A 25,950-nucleotide genomic window follows, 5' to 3' on the forward strand; every position below is an offset into this window, starting at 1 on the left:
CTTGTGCATACTTGTGTTCTTTTTAATCGCTTCACACACTTGCCAAAAATGTTGAAATGTAAACACGTGCTGTGTGGGCCGCCTGGAGCCCCTCTCTACACTCTCCTGGGTAAAGAGGAGGAGGATGTGATGGTGGGAAGGGGGATAGCAGCGCTGAGGCTGTGAAACTGCAGCTCTGAGATAGAGGGGTGACTGCAGTGTCTTTAAATCTTGTTGAAGGCAATCATTGCCTCCTGCCTGCAGAGGTTTATGAGCAGGAAAAGATAATGTAGCACCTGAGTGAGCTGAACTGCAGGAGAAAACAGTACTGTTCTCTTACAGGCTTATTAGTATTAAGATAGACAACAGTCACCCAAGGGAACAGGACTGCCTGAGTTTTAACACAACATAAACTCTTATTAATAATGATCATACCATTCCAGTCACTAACCCCTCCCCAGCTATGCGCCAGACTGATCAAATTTCATGCAAAAGGGATTCTGTCTGATACACAAGTTTGTTATGCTTTAACTGGATATCATCCAAAATGATTGATTTAAAACCCTTAAAAAAAGTGACAAAAAGCACACAAACCGACTGACCAAATCTGAGCCGCTGACAAACAGAGCACAGAGCCGGGGTGTGGAGTGAAGTAAGCGCTGAACTCTGTGCCAAAGAGCAGGCTGCGACACTTCAGGCCCCTGGGACAGTAGTGTTGTGTAAGCCCTCTGGTCGGATAGGGGATCTCCAGGCCGGAGAGCAGCCACTGGGCAGTACACACACACAAATAACACACACTCGCTGAGAAATAATGGCTCCCGGTTTGTAGTTGTGAGGTTATACTGTAGTACAATACAATGCAGTACAGGTTACAGTATATTACTCAACAACCGTTCTCTGTATGGTAACCAGTACATAGTATTGATTGTACTGACATTTAACTGCAACAAAAGTAAACATGAGCGTTGGCCTTCTTACCTCTTAAACAATATAATTACATAAGGGTCATTACAATACAAGAGCTGTGTATAAAAAGCAATGTTTCCTAGAGTGTGCAGTGTGCCAATACTCCACTGGCCTTTTGCAACGGACACAACCAGACGGGTGGGACAGTCCTGTGTAAAGCCCTGTTTTCGCCGCTGCGCTCACTGTGTTGTGAGCAGGTGGAGGTGTGATGGGGTCTATTCGCAAATGACACACACACACCAACCAGTAGTCTAGTGAAACATTATAAGCATATAGTATATTTGACAGAGCTGAGGCTGCAACACGTCTGTCCCTACGGCACGCACCCCAGTCCCCCCTGCACATGAATAACGGCGCCTCCCACAGTGTAACCCTCATTACTGCACGCCTGCCTCCAGCATGTCGGCTCTGATGTCTTTCGCCTGCATATGACAAGCTGGAGTATTACACCTTTCACACCCACAGGGCATTGCATTCTCCTGTAAGACATCTGCTTGTCTCCTATGATATTACAACTGATATGACATGTTTTGGTGGTGTATGTGTTGGCTGTCTTTTCCGTATTGGGTTCTGTCTGAATATTAAAGGGATTATGATGTAAAAACAAGTCTTAAGTCTTAGGGGCTCTTTCCACTGTATGCTCATTTATTATTGTGACGAATAATAATAATGTATCCATTCTAATAATTATTTTTGTTATTCTTATGTTATATTATCATTATTATGATCCACAGATGCCCCCTGTTCTCCCGCTGAGCGCTGCGCTTACAGTGCTTTGCAATAGAGGGAGAGGGAGGTATCGGGCTCGCAGTGGAGCAGTTGGCACTGTTTTCCCTGGACTCGGCTCCATGCAGCCCATGTGCTTCTCTGTCCCCGACCTCACGGCGCTCCGGGCCAGCGGCACAGCACGGGATTGAGGCGCAGTCTGCCGTGCCATTGGGGGAAACACAGATAAGCTGCTGTCGTCCCAGAGCCTCTGCTTATTTCTGCGCCGGTTTGGCTAACGGGCGCGCAGTGTTATGGCCAGCCACCCTGCCCTGCGTCCGCAGCGCTGAGGAGCCGCTTCTGGAGACGAGCTGCTCCCGCATCCGCGCAGCCGGGCGCACCGGTCCAGAGCCGGGCGCATTAGGAGCATGCACCCCCGTCCGCGCCGCAGCCCCAGCGCCACGCACAGCCGGCCGGCATGTATTTCAATAGGAAATCGAAGAAGATCCACACGGAGGGAGGTGAGTGTTTCCACACCGAGGAGGGGGAAGAATGGAGGGCGAGGGAGGAGAGAAGCGGAATACATCGCAGTCGTATGTATTCGTATTATTAGTGCGTCATAAGAAAACAATCCAATATGGTGCAACCCATATTGTATGTATGCTGTTGATTTTTGTGGTGTGTTTTTCGTTTGATCCCCAGTGGGTATGTATAATATAATAATGTAAAAGTGTCTGCATCGCTGTTACCACTATTAGCCTCCCGTCTGTGGCTGAAGTTGCATTGCTGCTGCTGCGTGTTTGGACGGAGGGGGCAGGGGAGCGTGTCTGATCACACGGGTGTTTGCATGTTTCTGGGTTTTCTCGGGGTCTTCCTGCTGAGCCCCCACACCCCCCCACACACACACACAGATAGAGAACCGCGGCGCTGTCGGCTGGAAGAGGAGGCACAGAAAGACAGCTGGACTTGGTCTGTACACTGATGGATGGATGGATTGATTTAGCTATGCTGCACTCCTGTAAACACTCAATCTAAATCGTGTCTGACAGATTCGTAATAATAGTAATTGACAATAATAATCGGTCTGCTCCCTGGTGCTATTTGTGTCGTGCCTTGCTAGTGGTTAACCCCCCATGGCTTGGTTCTCAGGCAAGCGCTATTCATGGCAGCGGCTGACTCCAGAACATGCCTGTTTGCAGCAGTGTGCACTTTGTGCCAGTGTGCATCATCATCACTAATGCCAGCGCTGGCCGGCTGACAGGCGCAGAGGACAGCACAACACATACGCCACAGTCAACTAAAGCGCCGAGCAAAACGAGTCAGACCTGGATGAGTAACAATGACAACAATGGGGTCTGCCTGCGCTGTGCATTGTTCCACGGGACGCAGGATTATGCCACTGTTGTAATGAGGAGTGCAATGATCTCAAGCCTGCCCACAGCCCTGGCACCCCGGCGGGGCCAGCCGTCACTGCGCACAGCATCTCTCTGCTGACGCACCGCTTTTCCTGCACGGTTGCCAAGTTACCGAATGGGTACCGAAAGGGAGCGACCGCAATTACCAAATCGCATGGAGGCAGCAGCTGCATGCAGGGAAGGCCTGCAGGGATGCCGCCTCTCTGCTTCCACACCTATCTGATATTGTAAAGTGGGGAAATAGACCTTGGGCTGCAGCGCCACTAGCGTCTTCTGCGTCACTAATCGTGTAGAGAATTACCCTGGCTGCGGCTCAAAGAGCGACCTCTGCGCAGAGGTAAACCAAAAGCAACACAAAACATACACAATTCTTCCTATTAATAATGTAGAAAATCTGAAGATGAAGTTAAACTATGTCATGGTGGAAGAGGGAGTGTGTTGGTGGTTGAGAGGCAGAGAGGAGGCCAGTCACCCTGCAGACTTCAGCTCACCTGCTGCAGCGCACCTGGGGAACGGCCAGCGCTGAGGGCGGCTCAGAGGTGCAGGGAGCGGCACACAGACACCCCCCAGAGCTGGAATGGCCTCCACTGTGGGGGTGTATACTGTGTTTGCCTCAGCTGAAACACACTGTCCAGGGTGTACGTGTGGCAGCAGTAAGTGTTTCCCTGCTGTGATGGTGTTGAGAGGAATCCTGCCAGTACCAATACAAGTGCAAAACATGAGCTAGTTCTAGGTGATATCTCAAATTGCATTATGGAAGGGGTATTAAAAGTTGTAGCACGTGCTGAACTTTCATAACATGTAATTAAGGTGGCTTAGTTTTCTAAGTCAGCCATTACAAAATCATTCTGCGACCTAGTTCTCATTCTACACCTGCGTGTGTCTCCAGGGAGTCTGTCTGCAGCACAGCGGCTCCTCCTGTCCCACTGGCGGTCAGGGAATTCTAATCCCAGTCCGACCTCCCGTCCACCGCGACCGTTCTCCTCTGTCCCTCAGCCCTGTCCTGTCCTGCACCAAGACTCTGAGCTTCTCCCAGGGGCCCAGGCTTCTCTGATCCCCCTGTTTCTGTTCCCAGTGGAGAGCGGCGCGCTGTACAGGCGTCCCAGATTTATACAGGGAGGCTGGGCTTCTGCTGTTCAGTCTTTTATAGCGTAGCCGCTCTACTGCCAAGCAAGAGTCTGGCCTTAGGAGAAAATAAAACAACCCAAGAATAGAATCACAGTGGCCAAATGCTGCCTCCAGTAGTCTCCTGGTGACTGACTGTGTCTGCTCCTCCTCTAGAGCGAGCTGGAGTGCAGATCAGTGTAGGTGTCCAAACGTCTTCCCAGCGGGCCTTTCCGCCCATGCAGAGCAAACACAGATGGCCATACCGCCCCCTTTTCCAGGTCAGGGCTGGAATCTCTGTTTGTGGGACCATACAGCCATCATACTGGCCTGACCAGCTGTAAGGGGCACTTGGGTGGAACTCTTTTTGGGGTCTCTCACAAACCTGGGGCCCCCAGCACTGAGGCCTCCTCCTGCGTGGCTCTGCTCTTTAATCTGGCCTGTCTGTCTCTCACCAAGCCCACTAATCCCTGCCTTCTTCCCAGGAAGAAGACTAATTGGGTTTTGGTTGCTAATTAAAACGAAGGATCTCGTTAAGTACAGTGTGTTCCAAATGTAGCTTGGGGGGTTGGGGAGGAGTGCAGTGGCTGAGCTGTTTGAGCTAGTTGTCTTTTATGTGTGTGTGTGTGTGTGTGTGTGTGTGTGTCCTGCTGATCCTCGGCCCCATGTGAACACAGTCATGTGTCGTAGACTGGGACAGAGGGCCACACAGCAGCTCTGGGGACATCAGCTCAGAGTTTATTTCCATCTGTACTGTCCCTGCCCTGCTCTGGGACTCTCACCGCTGTCCTGTTCTGTTCTTCTTAGCTAACGGGTGAGAGAACTCCAGACATTAGTCTCATTAGTCAAGACAAAAAGCACATAACTCTTACCATTGCTGTGTTGTGCACTGTGCAGATGAGAGGAGCGTGGGTGTGTGTGTGTGTGTGTATCTACATAACATGTGTGTCAGTGTATCTGTGTGAGTATATTTGTGTGTGTTTGTGTGTGTACTTTCATGTCTGTGTGTCTGCATGCGTGTGTGAGTGTCTGACCTGCTGCCTCTCAGGGCCAGACACCCGCAGACTTCTCCGCACAGCACAGATCACAGCTCTGACTCCGCGAAAACCTGGCTGAGGAGCAGAGCCCCAAGCTGTCCAGCAGGGGGCAGAGTGACTGCATGTGGGCCACTCTCCCCACAATAAAGGTTAGCAGTTAATGGTGAGGAGGCTGGGTGTCCTGTTTCCCAAAAGATGGTAGCCTCCATTATCACAGCCCTTACTTAACTGGAGCAGGGATTTATACTTCAGTGAGGCTTCCAGAAGTAAGCCGGGACTTAATATGCTTTTTTAAGTGTTAATAGCCTCTATGAATAAGCAGAGGATTGCTGACAATTCAGAGTGTTGGAGAAGGAGTGCGGCGTGCGTTTGCATTTCACTTTAAAGGGTGAGATTACCGGTTAACCCTTTGTTGCAACAAACGTCTTGTGTGTGAGGCCCTGAGTCCCTGTCTTAAACTCCCTGCTCACATTCTCCCCTGCAATACGATTAATAATGTGACGAAGAACGCAGCCGGAGCAGGGGGACACGCAGCCTGTAATACAGGACTGTCATTAAACCCTGGCTGTGTTATGTGATCTCCCTCTGTATAACCTGCTTTTGCTGTGTGGCTGTTATTCTTGGAACCACGTACAGAGATGGATAAGGTCAGGTCCAGGTTGTATTGTTCCAGGAATAACATCTACTCAGAAAAATCAGGTTGTGCATCTGCTGCTAGGGACAGTTCTTGTCCTGTCTAATCTTGTGCTCTGTGTTTTACCGTTGCTCTTTGCACAAAACATGAACCTTTACATTAGCGCACATCATTAATCATGAATAAAAGCAATAGTCGGGATTATTATTAATTGCACAAATATATGTACAATAAGATGTCTGTAGCTATGTACCAGCTGTAACAGCATCGATTCTAGCGCAACATCCGATACGAGACCGAGGCACTTGAGATAGAGATTGTGTAAAATGCTTTTAAACATGCATCTGGTTCATTTGCATGTAGCGCGCTTAAACACGCATCTGGTTTATTGAGTGGATGGAAGCCAGCTGACAGTTTTCACGCAGCCTGTCAGGACGATGGCCTTGCTGCAAAGGAGCCTATATTTGGAATGCATTTAGCAGTATCCTCGGTTCCTTAGACGGCACAAGGTTATTCTTCTGAGTGTCCATTAAAGCCATCAGGCTGACTGACTGACTTTTTCCCTTTTTTTTTCTTCTTCTTCCTGTCAATTTTGTCTTTATTTTTTCTATTTTTTTACGTTGTGGCTTCGTTTTCCCTTTTCAGAGCAATTAGTAATGAGTGAAATTAGCAAGGACACAACTTGCCTCTCTCCCCAAAGCGATGACGAGGGTGTGGAGGCCCGGATTTGCTCAAGGCTGTCAGATAAGCGCATTCCCCGGACGTTCGAGAAAAGTGAGTCTCAGTGTGGATCTTGGCCGGCGGCACTGATTGATACTGGAACTGCATGAGCCCCCGCCCCTGTCCCCTCTCTCCGCTCCACTGTAGAGCAGCACGTCTCTGCCGGGCCACCTCACCCCCTGCATGAGACGGGCAGTGAGGTCCTGTCGCGGCTCACAGTGGTGCAGCCCTGGTTCCTAGGTTGGTGCAGGTAGGTCTCCGTAAATCCCCTTCACCTGCTGTCTACACTGGGAAACAATACTGAACTGAACTGGTCCCATTGAGCTGTGAGTAAAATTTTCCACTAAACCCACTGTTTCCCAGCCCTGGGGCCTGAGGACACCCTGTGTGTATCAGCTGGTTTTCACTCTGCTGTCACCCACTGACCTGACCGCCCAGTGCAAGAGTTCAACGAAGAGCTCCAGTTGATATGAAAACCCACAGATGCAGGTGTTCCTCCAGGGCCAGGGCTGGGCAGCACAGCACAGCACCAAGCCCACTGAGACCCGAGATACAACAAACACCTCAGAATACCCAGACCCCCCAGAACCAGGGCTGCCCAGCTGTCCTGTCCTGCTGGTACCGCGGTGGCACACTACCCATGTACACTGACATCTGGGCTCTGTGTGTGGAGGTGTGTGCCCTGTCCACAGCGTTCCCCTCCCCTTGACTGACAGCTGCTCTTGCTTCCTGCTGGTAGTTTAGCATGCCTCAGAGCCAGGTTGTGGGTTGGGAAAGGTGGCATCCCAGAACTGCTTACTCAAACGTTGGGCTTTTTCTTTCAGTGGCTGCATGAGTGGTGCCAGTGCATGTGGGGGGTCTGCTTCTGCTCTGGTGGCATGCGAGAACGCACCTTGCTTGTAGCCCATGTGCCTGGATACGGCACAGCGACTGTCTGTATGAAAGCTGCTCTCGGGTTGGTGTTTCTCAGTCAGGAGTTCTGTGCCTTGGCTCCCTGGGGGTCAGAAGTGGTCAGGAGTGGCTCTGGCCCAGAGGTGTCCCTGCGACTCCTGTTTGGGCTCCTCTGGGACAAAGTGCTTGTGTTTCTCTCTCTCTTTGTTTGTTTGGTATGGTCTCCCATGGCAGCCGGGCTGATTGTGTTGTAATGTGCTGCAACCTCACTCACGGCTTTTTGTTGTTGTTGTTGTGGTGATTATGTGCTTTGAATTCAGGGGGCTTGCCGTTGTTTTCCCCGATTGCTGGACAGCTGCTGCAGATTGACCAGCACTTCCTGAAGAAAAGCAAATCTGGGATTGAATCGCTGACCTTCAGATGTGGCCTTGCTTAGAACCAGGAAGTCTGTGGAGCCCATGAGTGAAGTGTGTCAAGGGTATTGATTCAGTCGTGCACTTTGCACACCAGGAGGGGCTGTGGAGAGGGATGTTGGGGTGTGGCCGGTGAGCCAGCTCACAGCTTGGGCCCATCATCTCCCAGGGAAGGGGGTGATAAGCAGGCCATCCTATAGCAGCCTCGGTCCTGCTCTGCCACCCTGCATGGATCCAGAGGGCACCTTGCACTCAGGGGGAAGGCTGGGAGCTGAAGCCAAGTGGAGTCCACTCTCACTCCCTTTGCCCCTGGGGGGTCACTGGGGGCTCCCAGTCTCTGCATCCCTGCCCTCCTGTCTTCCTCCCAGGCCAGACGGGCCCCTCTGGGAGACGGGGCCAGTCCTCGGCACCTGCCTGCGTTGGATTAGAGGCAGGGCTCTGGAAGTGCCGAGTACACACAGTGGGGATTAGGACTGCGCTCTAATCCGCTTCCCAGGCTCTCCCTACCGCGGAGAGGCCGAGTGCGAGGGGGCGACTGACTGACCGACCGGCTGACCGACGACCAACCAACCGGAGCTCGTCATGCCACGGGCGGGTGCGCGTGTGAGGAGAAGGGGCTCCATAGGTAACCAGTGCGGACTGTCGGCGCAGCACAGGCTGGGCGAGGGGGAGCTATCAGCAGGGCGAGGGATGACTCTCTGTGCTCACACTAATCCTGTGTGTAGGGCTTCTTCACTTCTTCTGCCAGAAAGTGTCCGAGCTGTGCATTTTTCACTGTGTCATACTGTGCTGTAGTGTAGTGAGCTGTGCTGTGCTGTGCTGCTGTGTTTAACTGTCCTGTACTGCACAGCTTCATGTTCTGTGATGTGCAGGACTGTGCTGTGTTGTTCTGCACTGGGTCGTCATCCAGTCTCTGTTGCTTTTTACTGCAGCTGCTCATTAGAAGTGAATGGGAGAGCTGAGTAGTGGGGGGGCTGTGTTACTATGCAGTGGGGGGGGTGGTGTGCTGTGTTATCGGGGAGTTGGGGGTGCTGGTGGGTTGTGTTACTGGGGTGTGGGGGTGGCTGGTGAGTGAGAGTAATACGTATCTTCAGTTTAAAATGTTTGACTGTGTCGTATTTACGCACTATAGGAGTTCACATGTCCAGCCGTGCCCTGCGGAGCCCAGAGTCTGGACTCCCAGACAGCAGGAGGAGCCACGCAGACATCTGGCTCCCCTGGGTTCCTCTCTATCATGTGGAGAAAGTCTTGGCTGCTCTCTCCCTCACAGATGCAGCTGGAAGGGGCTCCTCTCACCAGCCCTGTGGATGGGGATCTGCAGTGTTCAGGGATTCGTGGCATTCAGGGATCCATGGTGTTCAGCCACAGCTCTTTCAACAGAGAAGCTGACGGCTTTACGGCGCTCTAGTTTCAAGGCCGTGCCGCGCTCTTGTGTGCATAGGTGGGGGGGCTCTGTTAACAGGGCTGCTGCTGACAGATGTGCTGGGCTCAGGCACACAGCTGCGCGGCCTGTCGGTCCACACTTGGCCCTGTTTCTGTTGAAGCAGCTTTCAGCGCATTGTGTCTCCCTGTCATCAAACAGGTTCAGCAACAAAGCAGCCGGCCCCAGAGCGCTTATCTGTGCGGCCCGGCCCCGCTCCCCCTTCCCCACGCACCGTCGCAGAATCGCAGGCCCTCGGGGTCACAGTCTATTGTGCTCCCTGTGCTTCCAGGGTGCGCTTATGCACATCAAAAGGGTTATATTTAGGCCCAGAGAGTTCTGTGGAGGTACTGTGTGTTTTGAAGCTTGCTCTGTCTCCGGTGTCTTGACGCTGTTCTACACATATGGGGCCTGGACTGCTGAGGATGTCTCGTCTGATGGCAGAGACGCAGTGTGAGAGATCTGAGGCTTTTATTTCTGTTGTTGTGTGGTTGATTGTTGTCTGTTTGTGTATTTGTTTGTGGGTTTTATTGACAGTTTGGCTTCTGTCAGACAGCTGTAAGAGACGGGGCCTATTTCACATCTCAGCTGTCTGGTTTAGGTCTAAGAGAGCGCTGCTCAGCTGTATAGTGCCTGTTGACATGACGGACTGTCTAATGCACTTATCTGAGTCTGGTATTGGCATAGTGCATTCTTATCACTACTGTGTGTGTGTGTGTGTGTGTGTGTGTGTGTGTGTGCGCTGTTCTCTGCATGCAGGTCTGATCCACACTGAGCGCTACAGGCAGGCTGGTGGAGGTCTGTGGTTTGGCAGGGCGGGGGGCAGCCCTCTGTGAAAAGCCCAGTCTGCAGGGCAGCCGTATCTGAGGGGGGGGCATTGTCTGCATGTGGGCTGACTCCTCTGTGTTGTAAAGCATGATTCAGGCATGTAAGAAGCATGAGGAGGGTTGCATTATCATTGGTCTTGTCCATAATTATTGAATCATTCAACCTTTAAGATCTGGGTTTTGGTTCTGCATATCACCATCAGCCTATATTGATCCACTGCTGGGTGAAGACAATTCTATTACAGCTTCTCTTTCCCATGTCACGCCTGCAAAATGTATGATTTCATCTTCCCATCTTTATCTGGTCGTCTTCTAGGTTTCTTTTCATCTCTTGGGATCCATTCTATAGCTTCCTTTGTCCATCTTTGATCTGCTCTTCTTGCAACATGTCCAGTCCATTGCCATATTAACAGTTTCACTCTTTCAATATTTCAACTCTTTCACTGTTTCCAAGCATATATATATATGTATGCTTGGAAACAGCATATATATATTTATGTATGCTAGGAATAAAAAGAAGAGGATTAATGGATCCAAGAACAAACAAAAATATGAGACATCACTGAAAGCATGAACATTTTAGAGTATAGGCTGATGATGATGATATGTATACATATATGTTGTATATGGCAAACCCAGGAGGGGTTTCTTTGCTTCAAACAGAATCATAGTTGCCTCGGTAACCACTTCCATATAGAGGATTGCCTAACATATTTATGAAATTGGGGCATGTTGTTTGGGATAGCCAAGGGACATGGGATTGGACATGTGGCCAGGGTTTCAATAGGCAGGAGTCAGCTCTTCAGATGGCAGTACTCTGACTGGAATAACTGAAACCGATGTCCAAGCGGCGCAGGGTCAGGTGTCAGTGAAGTGTTGTGTAGAGACAGCTACAATCCTGACCCAGCCAATCAAACACTAAAGCACACAGAAACAAAAGGAGTACAAGAATAAGTTGCCTACAGCCTATCATATGACCTCAATGATAATATCCTGAACAAATGAACTAAATAATACAAGACTCCATTTAAAATATATCTCCTGGGGCACAGTAAACAGTGACGTCACAGAAGTATATATATATATATACACATACACACACACTACCATTCAAAGGTTTGGGGTCACTTAGAAATGTCCTTGTTTTCCATGAAAACATACATGAAATGAGTTTGAATAGGAAATATAGTCATTGACAAGGTTAGAAATAATTATTTTTAATTGAAATAATGTGTTCTTCAAACTTTGCTTTCATCAAAGAATCCTCCATTTGCAGGAATTACAGCCTTGCAGACCTTTGGCATTCTAGTTGTCAATTTGTCAAGATTTCACCTCATGCATCCTGAAGCACCTCCCAAAAGCTGGATTGGCTTGAAGGGCACTTCTTACATACAATACAGTCAAGCTGCTCCCACAACAGCTCAATAGGGTTGAGATCCGGTGACTGTGCTGGCCACTCCATTATAGACAGAATACCAGCTGACTGCTTCTTCCCTAAATAGTTCTTGCATAGTTTGGAGCTGTGCTTTGGGTCATTGTCCTGTTGTAGGAGGAAACGAGCTCCAAGCAATCGCCATCCATGGCATGGCGTTGCAAAATTGAGTGATAGCCTTCCTTATTCAAGATCCCTTTTACCCTGTACAAATCTCCCACTTTACCACCACCAAAGCAGCCCCAGATCATCACATTGCCCCACCATGCTTGACAGATTGCGTCAAGCACTCCTCCAGCATCTTTTCATTTGGTCTGCGTCTCACAAATGTTCTTCTTTGTGATCCGAACACCTCAAACTTACATTAGTCTGTCCATAACAGTTTTTTTCCGAGCTTCCTCTGTCCAGTGTCTGTGTTCTTTTGCCCATCTTAATCTTTTCTTTTTATTGGCCAGCCTGAGATATGGCTTTTTCTTTGCAACTCTGCCTAGAAGGCCAGCATCCCAGAGTCGCCTCTTCACTGTTGACGTTGAGTCTGGTGTTTTGCGGGGGCTATTGAATGAAGCTGCCAGTTGAGGACCTGTGAGGCGTCTGTTTCTCACAATTCTTCTTGACAATTTCTGGCATGGGATAGCCTTCATTAGAATAGACTGACGAGTTTCAGAAGAAAGTTCTTCGTTTCTGGACATTTTGAGCCTGTAATCGAACCCACAATTGCTGATGCTCCAGATACTCAACTAGTCTAAAGAAGGCCAGTTTTATTGCTTCTTTAATCAGCACAAGTTTGCAAAACATAATTGCAAAAGGGTTTTCTAATGATCAATTAGCCTTTTAAAATGATAAACTTAGCAAACACAATGTGCCATTGGAGCACAGGGCTGATGGTTGCTGATGATGGGCCTCTGTACGCCTATGTAGATATTCCATTACTAATCAGCCGTTTCCAGCTACAACAGTCTTTTACAAGATTAACAATGTCTACACTGCATTTCTGATAAATTAGCTTTTCTTTCGAAAAAAGGGAAATTCCGAAGTGACCCCAGTCTTTTGAACAGTAGTGTATATACCGAAACAACTGAACCCTAAATATATAGGATCAGATCTAATCCCCGGGATTGTAAATGGCTTCCTCAGAAAGAGCAGGATGGTCAAACTGGGCTTCGTTACTTTAAGTACCGGTCCCTGTAATTTAAAGCGATTGTGCTGTGTGTAACTCTTCTATTATTACTCCTATCAATTATGAATGTGACAGGCTGCTGTTTAACATGTAACCCCTCAGCCTCCGCAGACTTGCGTTGTACATTTCAGGCAACAGGGAAAGGACCCCCCCCCCCCATTTAAACTAGTGCAGCATTTTGAAAGAGTTGTAATTATGGTTAAAGGGAAGGTTCCACAGGTTCTATTGTATTATAGCCATTAAAATCGCACACATGTTTACTAGCATCCCTGTGACGTCACGAGCAATTACCCCAGGCAATGAAGCGGCGGAAAGCATGTCTTTAAACACACGCAACAAATCAATCAATCAATCAATCAAAGGACGACGATTTGGGTTAGAAAAATGAACGGACGCGTACAAAGAAAGCACGGTCTGGCGGCAGGGGATTCCTGACGCTGATGCATAATGCATGAGAGCCCTGTCTCTTTCATGGCGAGGGCAGGCCCGAGGCCCGGGGGTGTCGGTGAGAAGACACACCGCCTGGGAAGCAGCTCGGTCTCCGTGCGAGTCGCCATCCAGCGCCGCCTGCGGGAGACGGTGTGCGGCGGAGCGGGCGGAGCCGGCGGGGCCTCGGCTGGGCTCGGTAGGACTGCCGAGGGGAGCTGGATCCTGCCGATCCGGTTCAGATCTATAGCGTTTCCATTATTAATCACCGCCAGGAAAAGCATTAAAGGACAGACAGAATTAAAGCAATCGGGAGAAAAGCGAAAGACAGACGAGGTTAAAAGACGACGTGGAGGGATTGCAGGATTTGATGCTCCGTATGATCTTGCTCCAGATGCTCAGACCACCTCCTCCCACCCCACACATCCCCGCCCCCCGATTCTGACTCCGAGACGGATGATGCCCGAGTGAGTGCAGGGAGACGGCAAACACATCCGATGCATTATAAACGCAAAGTGAATAAAACACATTAACACGGGAGCCGCAGAGGCGCTACGGGGAGCCGGGCGCAGACTCGTGATAATGCCATTAAATGAAATCCATCAATAACGGCACAGCCTGGGCGCAGGTGTGTCGTGTGTCCTCAGCAGGGGGAGGGGGAGAGCAGCAGTCGTGCATGCCCCCCATCACTGGCGATGAGGCTTTCAATGAAAAAGGCGTGTTGATGCGAGGCAGAGCCAGTGAGGTGAGGACGCCCCTGTTCCTCCTCCTCCTCCTCTTCCTCTCTGTCTCTAACGCCGCGTCTCTGCGCAGGACCCGCTTGTTCGTCCTCGGGCTACCAGAAGGCGGATGATGAGATGTCTGGCACCACCTCTCAGGCGGACCTGCTCGATGCCACCGCCAGGACCATCCTGCTGAACCAGGCGCAGGTCACCAAGTTCTGCGACAACCATGTCAGGTAAGAGACTAGAGCCTGGTCCTCCAGCCTGGGCTGCGCTGTACCCGGGCTCTTGCCTATAGGCTGGCGTTTGTTTGCGCTTTTAGTTTAGGAGTTTGGAAATGGTCTTCTTCCTCTACTACGATTTTGTTGATTCACTTTTTAAAATGTTGGGTTTCTTATTCGTGCCCCGTTTCTGCTAAATGCAATACATTAATAATCCATAATAAGGTCAAATGTAAGGATTGGGTTACGCTCTTGACACAGTCTGACACGATCACAAAGGCGCAGCTCGGTGTCCGCACGCAGTGGTGATCAAGCCAACCCACCTACACAGCCACGCATCGCATGTGATTTTATTATGCTTGATAGTTACAAACCGTGCGTTTGTTCCTGACTGCTGAACTGCAGATTCTGTGCTTTTAACTGTGCAAAAAACTACTTTTTATTGACAGTGAAAGTCTGATGTGAAATTACTAAACGGTAGGCAACTGGATCGGCAATTTTGGGAACCCTCCCTAAAATTAGAAGTACGCACTGATCTCGTTTTCCCATTTTTTAATTTCCATACTTGTTGGTTACATCATTTTTGTTGGTTCAAGGTTTTCTCTGTAGTTATGTCAAAAGAAACATTAATTTTGTCTACTTAGTGCATTTAAAAAATGTATTAAAACAGCAATAACAGTAAAACATGGTAACATAAGCACTGTCACGGTAACATAACCACATATGTAATCAATTCAAACAATTTCAATGATTGTGTTTATAGGAAATGTCTCTGATTAAATAAAGTCTCTGGACAGATTTGTGTGAGTCCTCAAAGCCAACAGCCTGCCTGTGCTTCTGTATGTAAATGAAACATTTAGAGGGTGGTTGGCATCTAGTGAGATATTTTCCAACTTCTCCAGCATGGTCCTCTGACACACACTCACCAGGTCCAACGATCTTAGCAACCTGCCTGGCAACTCATAGATTTTTTAAGATGAAGCTTTGTGAGGTTGCCAGTCCAGGCGATGGCACTGAAGTTGATGACAGACCGCACTACTCTACAATAAAATCCCAGCATAATGTCCTTGTCCACCTTGAAAAGCCTGAGTTTGCATAAAAAGTACAGGCGCTGGTTGGCTTTGCAATAGATCTTGTTTGTATTTATGTTCCAGTTGAGTTTCCGGAAGTCAAAGACTGTTTCTTTGGTCTTACTGACATTCAGTGAGAGACAATGGTCCTCGCATTATTAACTAAGCAGTCCACCTGTCTGATGTAGCGGCTCTCGTCCGCCCCTTTGCATGCATTGTTGTGTCTTTAATCACTGGTGTAAAGGGTGAATCATATTGGGGGCAGAACACAGCCTTGGGGGGCCCTGGTGTTGGGCTGGATGGTTCTGGAGCGGTGATTGTTGATTTTAAACACATTTTATCACCTGCTCAAACCAGTTCATTGGGAGGTAGGTGAGAGCAACTGGCCTGGAGTTGTATAGACCAGTGGGCTTTGGGACTTTAGGGACTGGGGTAATTAACGACTGTTTCCACAAGTCGGGTACAGTGCCACAGCTTCCTCCACTTCCATTATACTGACTTCCACCAGACCACATCCAGTGATGGTTTTCAAACCACTCCACTTGCATTGCCTTTTATAAACATTGCTTGATCTTCTCTCCATGTGCTTTTTTTATTTTTTCTCATTCAATAAATAAAAACATTAGTATATTGAAATGACTCGCATTTCTATTTGAACTGCTGCCGGCTTGAAAAGAAATGGGATAGAATTGCAAGTTCTGCTACTGGTCTGTAACACTATTAGTTGACTACATTTTATTTTACATTTATTTTTAAATGATTCGGAATTGCTAATTAAATGACAACTAATGTCAAGTGTAGAGTCAAGACAGACATTGCCCTTTTGATGTAATGCTTTCCTCTATTGTAATTAGAGCTCTATATATATATATATATATATATATATATTTCAGTACTTAACATCCTGAAATAAAGTTAAGCATTCTCTTATATATTTATATATATATATATATATATATATATAAATATATTTCTGCTTTCCAGTTTTTAACACTGTCTTAAAGGCTCATCTGGATTGACACTTAGCTGTCTGTGTGGTTCTGAGATCCATTAGCAGAAGCTCTTAGGCTTCCTTGTGTCTGGGCCTCTGTTTGCTGCCTTGTTGTGTTTATTTGTTTGCCATTTTAACTCTGCTTAAGAGACTATTGACTCGATCCTGAGATTAAAGGGCTTGTTTTCCTCTAACAAAGCAGAACGCTGCCGCTTGATCCCCCTCTCCTCCCTCCATGTTTTATTTATGGCCCTAATGTGCCTCTTTCCTCCTGGCTCACCAGGAACCTGCAGGTTATTGCCAGCCTGTGCACTTTTTTAATTAGTTTTGATCAATTACCTGATGTAAGGGCCCGGCGCGATCGACACCATGGCATGGCAATTGCCCTCTGAATCTGCTGTCTGTTTTTTTATTTAGCGTTTAGCTTTGGGATGCGCCGAGTTAAGATGATCTATGCAAGCAGCGTAAACGTTGTTATCCATAAGAAAACTGGAACGGAAACGAAGCTCTGCTGCTGGCCTTTTTCTCTTTCTCTTTCACTCTCTTTTCCTGGTGATGAGTAACACAGCCACCTGCCTCGCTGCTGAGTGTGTGTGTATGTAATTGTGTATGTAAGTGTGAGTGTGTGTACGTGTGTATATAAGTGCACGTGTGTAAGAGTGTGTGAGTGTGACTCTCCCTCCCCCCTCACTCTCCCCATGTGTAATCAAAGACTAATTTCTAGGCCATTATGAAGCAGTAAAGTATCAATAACAGCACTGTTACTTAATTTGTACTCAATCAGTGCAGTGATAAGCCATCAGTGATGGCTAAGGGCCTCTCTTGGAAGCTCTTGGATGTCAGATGCATTTCCTGAAGCCCTGACCCAGGGTGGGTTTGGTGTGCAGGTTCCTCCTGTGGTGGGAGATCCTCTGGGATGTGAAGCGAGCTGCTGTATGTTGTGCAGGAGTGCGTGTGCGTCTTGAGTCACAGCACGGTGAGGCCCACTCCTGACCACTGTGGGTCCCTGCACCATCTTCTACATTCCCGCTGGGGGCAGGGCAGAACCTTGTGTTGTTGCCGCCCATCTGATCACACACACACACTCACACACTCGCACTCCTCATTGTGAGGGGCCCTGAATGCCTTCTTTGCCCCCAACCACCGATCACTTGGAGCCCGTTTGTCCTTGTCTCCTTTGGTCAGGTAATAATCTGACATTTAGAGTCCGATACCAGGCAGAATTCAGAAAGAGAACAAGTTAATTTAATCATGTTTTTTGAGGGGGTGGACTTACTTCCCTGGGTTAGACTGTGATGCTGAAAACTGTAGACGCTGGGCAGCAGTAGCTTGACTTGCTGTGCCAGTTCGGGTTCCTCTCAAAAATGATTAATTACTGTCTCAAGTAATTTCTCTCTTTAGAAATGTATTTTATTAATGTGTTCTTGAGTGCCCCCCCCCAGTACACCGATATTGATCCTCAGCACTGGGCACCATCGTGCCTGCTGACTGGATTTCATTTGGGAGATTTCTGCAGCGTGAGGTCAGGTTTCTCCTGATCTGTGTGCCAGACATTCTCTGCCCTCATGAAAGATTTAGGACTCTTGCTGCTTCCAGGATCCTGTGTGTGTGTGTGTGTGTGTGAGGGAGTGAGTGCGTGTCCCCTCCTTATTGATGGCAGGCACGCAGGCGGGGCTTCCAGGAAATGATGTTGCAGTCTTGCCTTGTCTCTGGTGTTTTATTCACGATCGCATCACAGCTCGGTGTCTCTTCCCTGGTGTCAGATCCTTATTTACTATTTACGTGTTAAGGAGACACAGTATTAGTGTGTCTATTGTTCCCCGTTGCCCTGTTCCCGAGCACTGGATCTGTGTGTCAGTGCTCTGCCAACACTGATGGAGCTGTCATGACGGTGCAGCTTTTCTTCATTGGTTTGAATGGAGGTGTACCTAAAGCTTAACAGTGGGATTGCCACGGCTCCTATTGTTTGTTGTCTTTGCTGGCTATAGGTGTGACAACACAGCCGCCCTGCTCCCTGAGGACTGATGCCTCATATATATCTGTCTCAGGAACAATGCAATATTTGTTTTCCACTGCAGCGGTCACTGTCCCCCAGCTGCTCTGAATAAAGCCACAAATCTAGTATGACACACTGTAGGGATGGCAAAGAGAGACGTCTGCACAGGGTGGTTTATAGTATGTATTCCCTTTTGGAAAACGAAACGCAGTTATTTGGCTTTGGTCAGTCATGCTAGTGCTGTGATGAGAGGGAGTTTTATTGTTTCACGATTTATTACGTATTTTTTGGGTTGAATGTATTAATGTAACAGCACATCTCTCCTTCTCTCTCTTTCTCCCCCTCTCTCCCTGTCCCTGTCTCTGCAGCACGGCGAAGTATGGTTTCCTGACCTTCCTCCCGCGCTTCCTGTACGAGCAGATCAGGAGAGCGGCCAACGCCTTCTTCCTGTTCATCGCCTTACTGCAGGTAACCCAGCGTTTTTTTTTTTTCTTTTAAAGCCCGCTGTGTGCACCGGATGGGTACGTGAGAACCTGCGCAATGTGCATTCTCTTCCCCTCCTGTGCACTTTTGGGTTTTGGGTTCCTTCTGAGAAGCGGTTTGCTGACGATGATGCTCAAAACAGGACGGCGTAGATGGCACTTCGCTCTCCTGAGGATTGCCGGAGTGAGAGCCCGGCTGTAGGGCGCACACACACATGCTACTCACCCCGGAGCTGCGTTGCACAGGGTTCTGTTTTCCCAGCGAGTGTTTAGACTCGGGGCTGGGGATCCAGGAATGTGTTCCCGCTGTTAAAAACTGTTGCTAAGACAATAAGGAACAAAATAAATAGCCTTATTTATACACAGGCTCACTGATGCAAACAGGACACACAGGCAGACATTCTTCTGGAAGAAATACGACCACGATTGTATTGTGCAAACACTCAGTGCGCCCAAGAGATAACACAGCCTGGGGGAGCGCTTACTCCCCCTCCCCTAGAGCACAGTGCTGAGCTGGGGGACCCTGATAGATTGGCGCAGTGTGAAGAGCTCGTGTTAGGGCTGCTGTGATTGTACCCTCCGCTCAGTGGCAGTGGGACTCCTGCAGGCTTCCGACATATCTGTAAATCGGCAGACAGGTGAACCGGCTTGTTATCCATGTGCTTAGCGAAGGACAGTGATGGACGTCTGGGGTGGAGCGAACACTGGACCCCTCCAGGTCTGCAGCTGCCCATCCCTCTGTCCATCCATTCCTCTGTTTTTCAGTTCACAGTACAAGGCAGGGTGCACCCCGGACAGGACAGGAGTTACAGGGCAACTCTTACACACACCCCAGGCAGGAATCGATCGTGGGGCCCAGGAGCACCTCTGTGCTTCCACAGCAGTAGTAAATTATAATAATGTTATCATAAATAAATCTTTATTTTCTCCAGCAAATCCCGGACGTGTCTCCCACTGGCCGCTATACCACCCTGGTGCCCCTCATCTTCATCCTGACTGTGGCGGGAATCAAGGAGATCATTGAGGACTATGTGAGCGTGCCTGGTTACGGGCCCTGTGCTGGCCCTGTGTTCTGAGCTGGGCACTGGTCATAGCTGTATGAGGAAGCAGTGCAGAGCCTCTTTGGTACAGGATAGAGTGACTGGCCAATAGAAAAAGGCTTAAGAAAGATGGAGCAATGAAAGACATAAAACCTGTGTCCTGTGTGTGTGAGTGTTGTGAGTGCTGAGTGTGTTGTGTATGTGTGAGTGTGTGAGTGTTGTGTGTGTTGTGAGCACTGAGTGCGTCTCGTGTGTTCACACTGCTCTTGATTTCCCTGCAGAAGCGGCACAAGGCAGACAACACGGTCAACAAGAAGAAGGCGATTGGTAAGAGACTGGGAACCCCAGAACTCAGACAGACAGACAGACAGAGATGACAGCAGTGTACTGATTGCTCTTCTTTGTGCAGAATGTCCATCTCTTCAGCACTGATTGAATTCTCTCTCCCTCCTCAGTGTTACGCAATGGCACCTGGCAGACCGTCATATGGAAGCAGGTATGTGTCTGTGCTGCGTTGCCCTGCAGTGCCCACTCCGGCTTGCAGGGGGCACAGTGTGGCCGAGGGCAGGATAGGAGCAGGCGCTGGCTCGGACACAGGGAGCTGAGCTCCGGCTTTGCTGCTTGTGCCGGGCTGGGGGGGTTTGCCAATGAAGAATGGGAAGGAGAATTAATTTCAGTGACACTTTTGTTTCTCCTCAAGGGCACCCCTGAGTGGTGTAAAGTGATTAGTCACCCCCAGCCCCTTCCCTCCCCCCAGAGCAGCTGTGTGAAGACCACAGTTATGTAGCTTGGGTGTGAGGGGGCAAGGGGGGTGACTGACCGCCACATATAACCTCCAGCTGGAAATATGAGTCCAGTAAAAAATACAAAAAAAACATTTCAGCCATTACTCCCCCCCGGTCCTCATGTCTGTTATTCTCCCTGTCCCACGCCTGATCGTCTCCCACACACCATGTGTCCAAAACGAGGACAATCGAAGGTTAAGCAGCAGGTTTACACAATCTTGTTTGTTTCGGTTTCCAGTTGAGACTCACAGGATTTAAAAACCCCTGCTGAGAATTTAAAACCACTGCTGTAGGGAAGCCAGTCCCCTCAGCTGTTTCTGCTGGTTAACAAAAGTCATTTTTACCCCTTCTGGGTGTTGTACTAACTCTGTACTAACCCCGTTCTACACTGTCCTTCCCTCTCTCTCCATCTCTCCCTCTCTCTCTCTCTCTCTCTGTATTTTTCTCTCGTTCTCTCTCTCTGACTCCATGCTGTCACAATGCTGCCCCTGGTGCGTTAGGTGGCAGTGGGAGACTTTGTGAAGGTCACCAATGGACAGCATCTACCCGCTGACATGGTCATAGTGTCGTCCAGGTCAGACTCTGCTGTGTGCATGGCTCGGTGCATGTCTCCCCCTGCTGGCCAGAGCAGGTGCTGCTGTTCGTGTGTGTTTGCTGGGCAGGGGGCCTGTCGTGCTCTGTGCTGTGCGCTAAGCCAGGCCCTCAGAGGCACCCGGCAACACAGTGTGGTTCCGACACTACCTGGCCTGGGACTGCACTGCTCCTGTGGGCCTGTGTGTCACCCGTCCGTTGGCTGCAGCCTGTGCACAGTGTGGGAGTGAGTGTGTGCATGTGTGGATGTTTGGATGCATTCCTGCACAAGTGTGTGTGTGTGTGTGTGTGTGTGTGTGTGTCAATAGCTGTGAGGTCTGTCTTGACACATGTCGGACTGTGATCAAAGTGAAGATCAGACATGAAGAGCACCCAGATTAGCGGGCTGAAGACCAGGCCGAAGCGCACCACGACCTCCTCTCTCTCCCTCTCTCTGGGGGCCGATGCTGGGCCTAGAGCCATCACAGCAAACTCACAGCTGCCAGCTCTCTGAGTGGCCCCAGAGCTGTGTGTGACTGTGCCTGTGAGTCAGCAAACAAATAAGATGAAAAAATAAGCAAGATAAAAAAAGGAACTCCTTTAATTAACATAAATATGTCCCTGGTAGAATTAAACTAAAATCATGTACATGAAGTCGATTGGCCTGGTTGTACTGCATCAATAAGCTGCCCACCTTAAACATCGAAATTTTCACTTCTCACAGAAAATTATTACTTTAATGTAACATTAAAATAATGAACAGAACTGTTATTCTGAACTGTGAGACTTATTAAACGCAATACACACACATCTGTAGGAGACCGGCTCCGTTTTAAGGGTCATCACCTCAACCCTAGCTGACACTAAAATGTCAAACAAGGCCCGCACGACTCTAGACCCCATCCAGTAGAATCGGTAAAAAAGTAATCCCACCCTTAACAGAGCCTGTATTTATTGTGGACTCTAACCCTACATTTTTACACTTTATTTAAAAGCACATTTAGCACAATTACTCACACTACCCGGGGAGTGACGCCGCTGTGACGGGTTCTTTGACACGCTGATCCTGTCACAGTGAGTGCTCTCTGCTGCCCCTTGTGGTGTTCGGAGTTGTCCTCTGCTCTGTGCCGGTCAGGTGCCTTGCCAGCGTAACATGGCGCACTGGGGTTCGGGGGAGATGCACCGAAGGCAAGACCAGCTCGGCTCCTCTCACACTGAATGCGATGCTGGGTTTCCCCCCCCGTTTGAACTGCAGTGACCGAGAGTGCGGTGAAGTGCATTCGAGTGCAAACGAGCGCCGCCCTGTGCTGTGGGAGTGGCCTGTCCGTCCATCTGTGTGACTGTGTCTGTCTGTGACTCTGTCCCTCCTGCAGTGAGCCCCAAGCGATGTGCTACACAGAGACCTCCAACCTGGACGGGGAGACCAACCTGAAGATACGCCAGGTAAGCAGGCTTCTCCACCCCGCAGGTGCTGACCCTGACCCTCCCTCAGTGGGCAGTGCTGAAGTGTGATGTTGCCGTGTCCTCTCTGGCTGGCAGGGTCTGCCCCTGACTGCTGGTGCCCAGTCTCAGGAGGACCTGATGTCCATCGCCGGGCGGCTGGAGTGCGAGGGGCCCAACCGGCACCTGTACGACTTCACCGGCACCCTGCGACTCGACAACCACAAGTATGACCTGACACACCCTCCCTTCCCTGCCCCTCTGCCTCCTCCACTCTCTCCCTCTCTCACAGTGTTAATAACAGTGCAATTACCCATTTAAGTTGTATTAGCAAAGTGCATTATGAACAGTGTAAAGATGGGAGTGATTTAACTCAAGTGTATCTGCTTTGTTCCAGTCCGGTCCCGCTGGGTCCAGACCAGGTTCTGCTGCGGGGGGCACAGCTGCGGAACACCCAGTGGGTTGTGGGAATTGTAGTTTACACTGGACACGATTCCAAACTCATGCAGGTCAGTCACAGCGCCTCATACACAGTAACCTGGGTCCTTGAGTAGCTCTTCTGTCCAGAGGCCTCAAACCTGTCCCATATTCAAATGTGTAATAGAGCTTTCATCTGTGATGCTTTGAGAACAAACCGCTGGGAGGACAGACCTGCCTGCCTCGGTCTTCCCCGTGCCAGCCTTGCAGTGGGGTGCCCCCAGTGCCAGTGCCCCTGGTGTCTGGGGGATGCACTGATGATGTTGCTCTCCTGACAGAACTCCACCAAGGCCCCCCTGAAGCGCTCGAACGTGGAGCGGGTCACCAACATGCAGATCCTGGTGCTGTTCTGCATCCTCCTGGTGATGGCACTGGTGAGCTCGGTGGGCGCGGCCATCTGGAACAAACAGCACACTGAGCAGACCTGCTGGTACCTGTCCAGGACAGGTGAGACCCCATCGCAGGACCTCAGACACACAGACCGTCTCGTTACACACACAGACTCAGGACTCAGTCTCTCTGTGTGTCTCTGCCCACAGCTGACATCTCCACCAACTTCTGGTACAACCTGCTGACCTTCATCATCCTCTACAACAACCTGATCCCCATCAGCCTGCTGGTCACTCTGGAGGTGGTGAAGTTCACACAGGCTCTCTTCATCAACTGGGTGAGTACTGAGACCCGGAGCAACTAGGCGATGGGACAGTAGGGCTTGGGTAATATACTGCACACCTGGCTGTGCTGGACATTATACTTTAATTCAGTACATGAAAGAAAAATGGCTTTCCTGGGTGTAACCTCACCTTGAGCGCTGAGTTAATCAGCCACGTGAATTCTAATGCTGGGGGTTCAACAAGTGATACTGGATGTCCTTGTGGCTGGACACTGGACATTGACTTTTGTCCAACGTGTGTTTGCTCTCAGGACACGGAGATGTACTACGCTGAGACTGATACCCCCGCCATGGCGAGGACATCCAACCTCAACGAGGAACTGGGCCAGGTGGGTCCGTGCTGGGCTGTGCCGTGCTGTCACTGTTCAGAATTAGGAGCTGGATCTTAATTGCATGTTTCTTGGAGGGGGTCAGGGGCTCCTCTGTGTGTAAGACGCAGCACTTTGCCAAATTAGAACTGTTTCACGCCTGCTCCCCTCCCAGGTGAAGTACCTCTTCTCAGACAAGACAGGGACCCTAACCTGCAACGTCATGCACTTTAAGAAATGCACCATCGCCGGGATCACATACGGGTGAGTGGGGACTGCAGCACAGACACACACACGCACATGCACAGTGGGCAGCTCACAGGGGTGCCTGCAGTAAGGGATGCTTTAGACAGCTTCACATATGGCATTAAGACATAAGGCCAAGACCAGGTCCAAACTCCGGCCTACCACAATGACTCACAAATCACGGATCTGAACCCTGTCTTGTTTATTTTAAGGAGTGGACTTAGTTTCTTGCAACATAACGAAGCGGTGACTGGGGGTCCAGTTTGTAATGTGCATCCTCTAGAATCCCTCCTCCATTTAAGGAAGGGCCTCTGACCTCTGACCTCTGTGTGTTTTCAGGCACTTCCCTGACTTGGACTGCGACCCCTCCATGGAAGACTTCAGGTACGTCAGCAGTCAGGCCCCTGTCACTGACATGCCTCCCAGGGCCCAGTCACAAACCAGGGGCCAGCCAGCCCCACAGTGCCATAGCAGACCTATGTGTACGACGCACCTGACCCTGCCCGTCGTTAGTGTCATTTATTTTTGTCAGGGCTCAACTCAGAACATTTCTTTGCCAGGAATTTCTCTATTTGGCCTGAAACACCTTTACTACACATTGAGAGGTGGTGTGCGAGTGCCTTTTGCAAGCACTAGGGTGTCATCTCACTTGGGAAGGAACAGGGGGCACCATAGCATGGCAGAAAGCAGGTCTTTGTACCTGCAAGTGAATGAGCAGGCAGCTGGGGTTAGCCTGCCACCTGCCTTGTGAAGGTGGTATTGCCCTCTACTTTAGCAGCACCTTTCCAAATGTTTTCGAATGTTTGTTAACAGTAAACTGCTGTGAACTTTATTCTGAGTGCAGCGCTGCTGGAGTTACTGGCACTGTGATTGTGTTCCTCTTCTCTCTCTCAATTGTCAATTCAATTCAAGGTGCTTTATTGCCATGACAAACACATTTGTATTGTCAAAGCAATTGAACATACATACATGGAAAATAAATAATATAATTATAAATCACAATACCTTATAAGATGTATTAAAGTACAGAAAAACAAAATAAAATAAAATCGAAATGATCTTTTATACATTTATACAAAGAAATTAGATGTACTATTTACAGATTACTTTTCAAACACACAAATACAAGGACATACATTACAGACGAGTATTTACACTTCCTCTACAGCTGGTGCTCGTGTGTCTCTGTGCCCCTCAGGCTGTGGCAGGGAGTGACATATTAGGCAGACAGGAGGGCTGTGTGTCCCTCCCCCAGGAGGACTGACTTTTTTTCTTTTTTATCAGTTTTATCAAAGATTTATTATTTTATTAAAGAATGTGTCCCTTATCTGGGCATATTTACTGCAGTGCAGGAGGAAGTGCATCTCTGTCTCGACCTCTCCTGTCTCGCAGTGACACAGCGCCGCTCCTCTCTGGGCAGCCGGCTCTGCCCGTGTCGGCCCGTCTCTCTGCCCAGGCTGTGGGCACTGAGCCTGTACTTGGTCAGGATCCGTCTCTGCTTCGTATCTCTGTCAGTGAAGAGATACTCTGCCAGGGTGTATTCTCTGTTTAGGGCCCGATAGCAATCCAGTTTACTTTGGGATTTAGTTTCTGTGTCCCAGTGTTCCAGATAGGAGGTTCTAGTTTGTTCAGTAAGTTTGACTCTAATGGGCAGCTGGTGAGCAGTGCTTGTCTGAGGCTGGGTGGTGTTAGTGGGGTTAGGGGCAGTGAGCCTCAGGGCCAGCTGACTGAGGGGGCGCTTTCTTGGGCTCTCAGGCTTTGTGTTGCAGTGACTCTGGGGGAC

The 25,950-nt window shown here is 49.5% G+C and overlaps 1 protein-coding gene across 2 annotated transcripts in view; it reads left to right on the forward strand.

Annotated features, from left to right (window-relative positions):
• The first annotated feature begins 6,489 nt into the window (after positions 1-6,489).
• atp8a2 (ATPase phospholipid transporting 8A2) overlaps positions 6,490-25,950 on the forward strand; it is a 75,430-nt gene continuing 55,969 nt past the window's right edge. The window contains exons 1-15 of one of the 2 annotated variants that reach the window (XM_066698991.1): positions 6,490-6,614; positions 13,960-14,104; positions 18,515-18,614; positions 19,561-19,659; positions 19,950-19,995; positions 20,124-20,164; positions 20,954-21,027; positions 22,397-22,466; positions 22,563-22,690; positions 22,861-22,972; positions 23,219-23,387; positions 23,480-23,607; positions 23,865-23,942; positions 24,097-24,185; positions 24,507-24,551. In XM_066698991.1, the coding sequence (XP_066555088.1) occupies positions 6,497-6,614; positions 13,960-14,104; positions 18,515-18,614; positions 19,561-19,659; positions 19,950-19,995; positions 20,124-20,164; positions 20,954-21,027; positions 22,397-22,466; positions 22,563-22,690; positions 22,861-22,972; positions 23,219-23,387; positions 23,480-23,607; positions 23,865-23,942; positions 24,097-24,185; positions 24,507-24,551 (1,442 nt within the window). In that variant the 5' untranslated portion in view covers positions 6,490-6,496. Of the gene's footprint in view, positions 6,615-13,959; positions 14,105-18,514; positions 18,615-19,560; positions 19,660-19,949; positions 19,996-20,123; positions 20,165-20,953; positions 21,028-22,396; positions 22,467-22,562; positions 22,691-22,860; positions 22,973-23,218; positions 23,388-23,479; positions 23,608-23,864; positions 23,943-24,096; positions 24,186-24,506; positions 24,552-25,950 lie in introns of those variants that run through there. The other variant, XM_066698992.1, reaches the window with a different exon arrangement.

The sequence above is a fragment of the Amia ocellicauda genome, chromosome 3, assembly GCF_036373705.1.
Source record: "Amia ocellicauda isolate fAmiCal2 chromosome 3, fAmiCal2.hap1, whole genome shotgun sequence".
Classification (NCBI taxonomy): domain Eukaryota; kingdom Metazoa; phylum Chordata; class Actinopteri; order Amiiformes; family Amiidae; genus Amia; species Amia ocellicauda.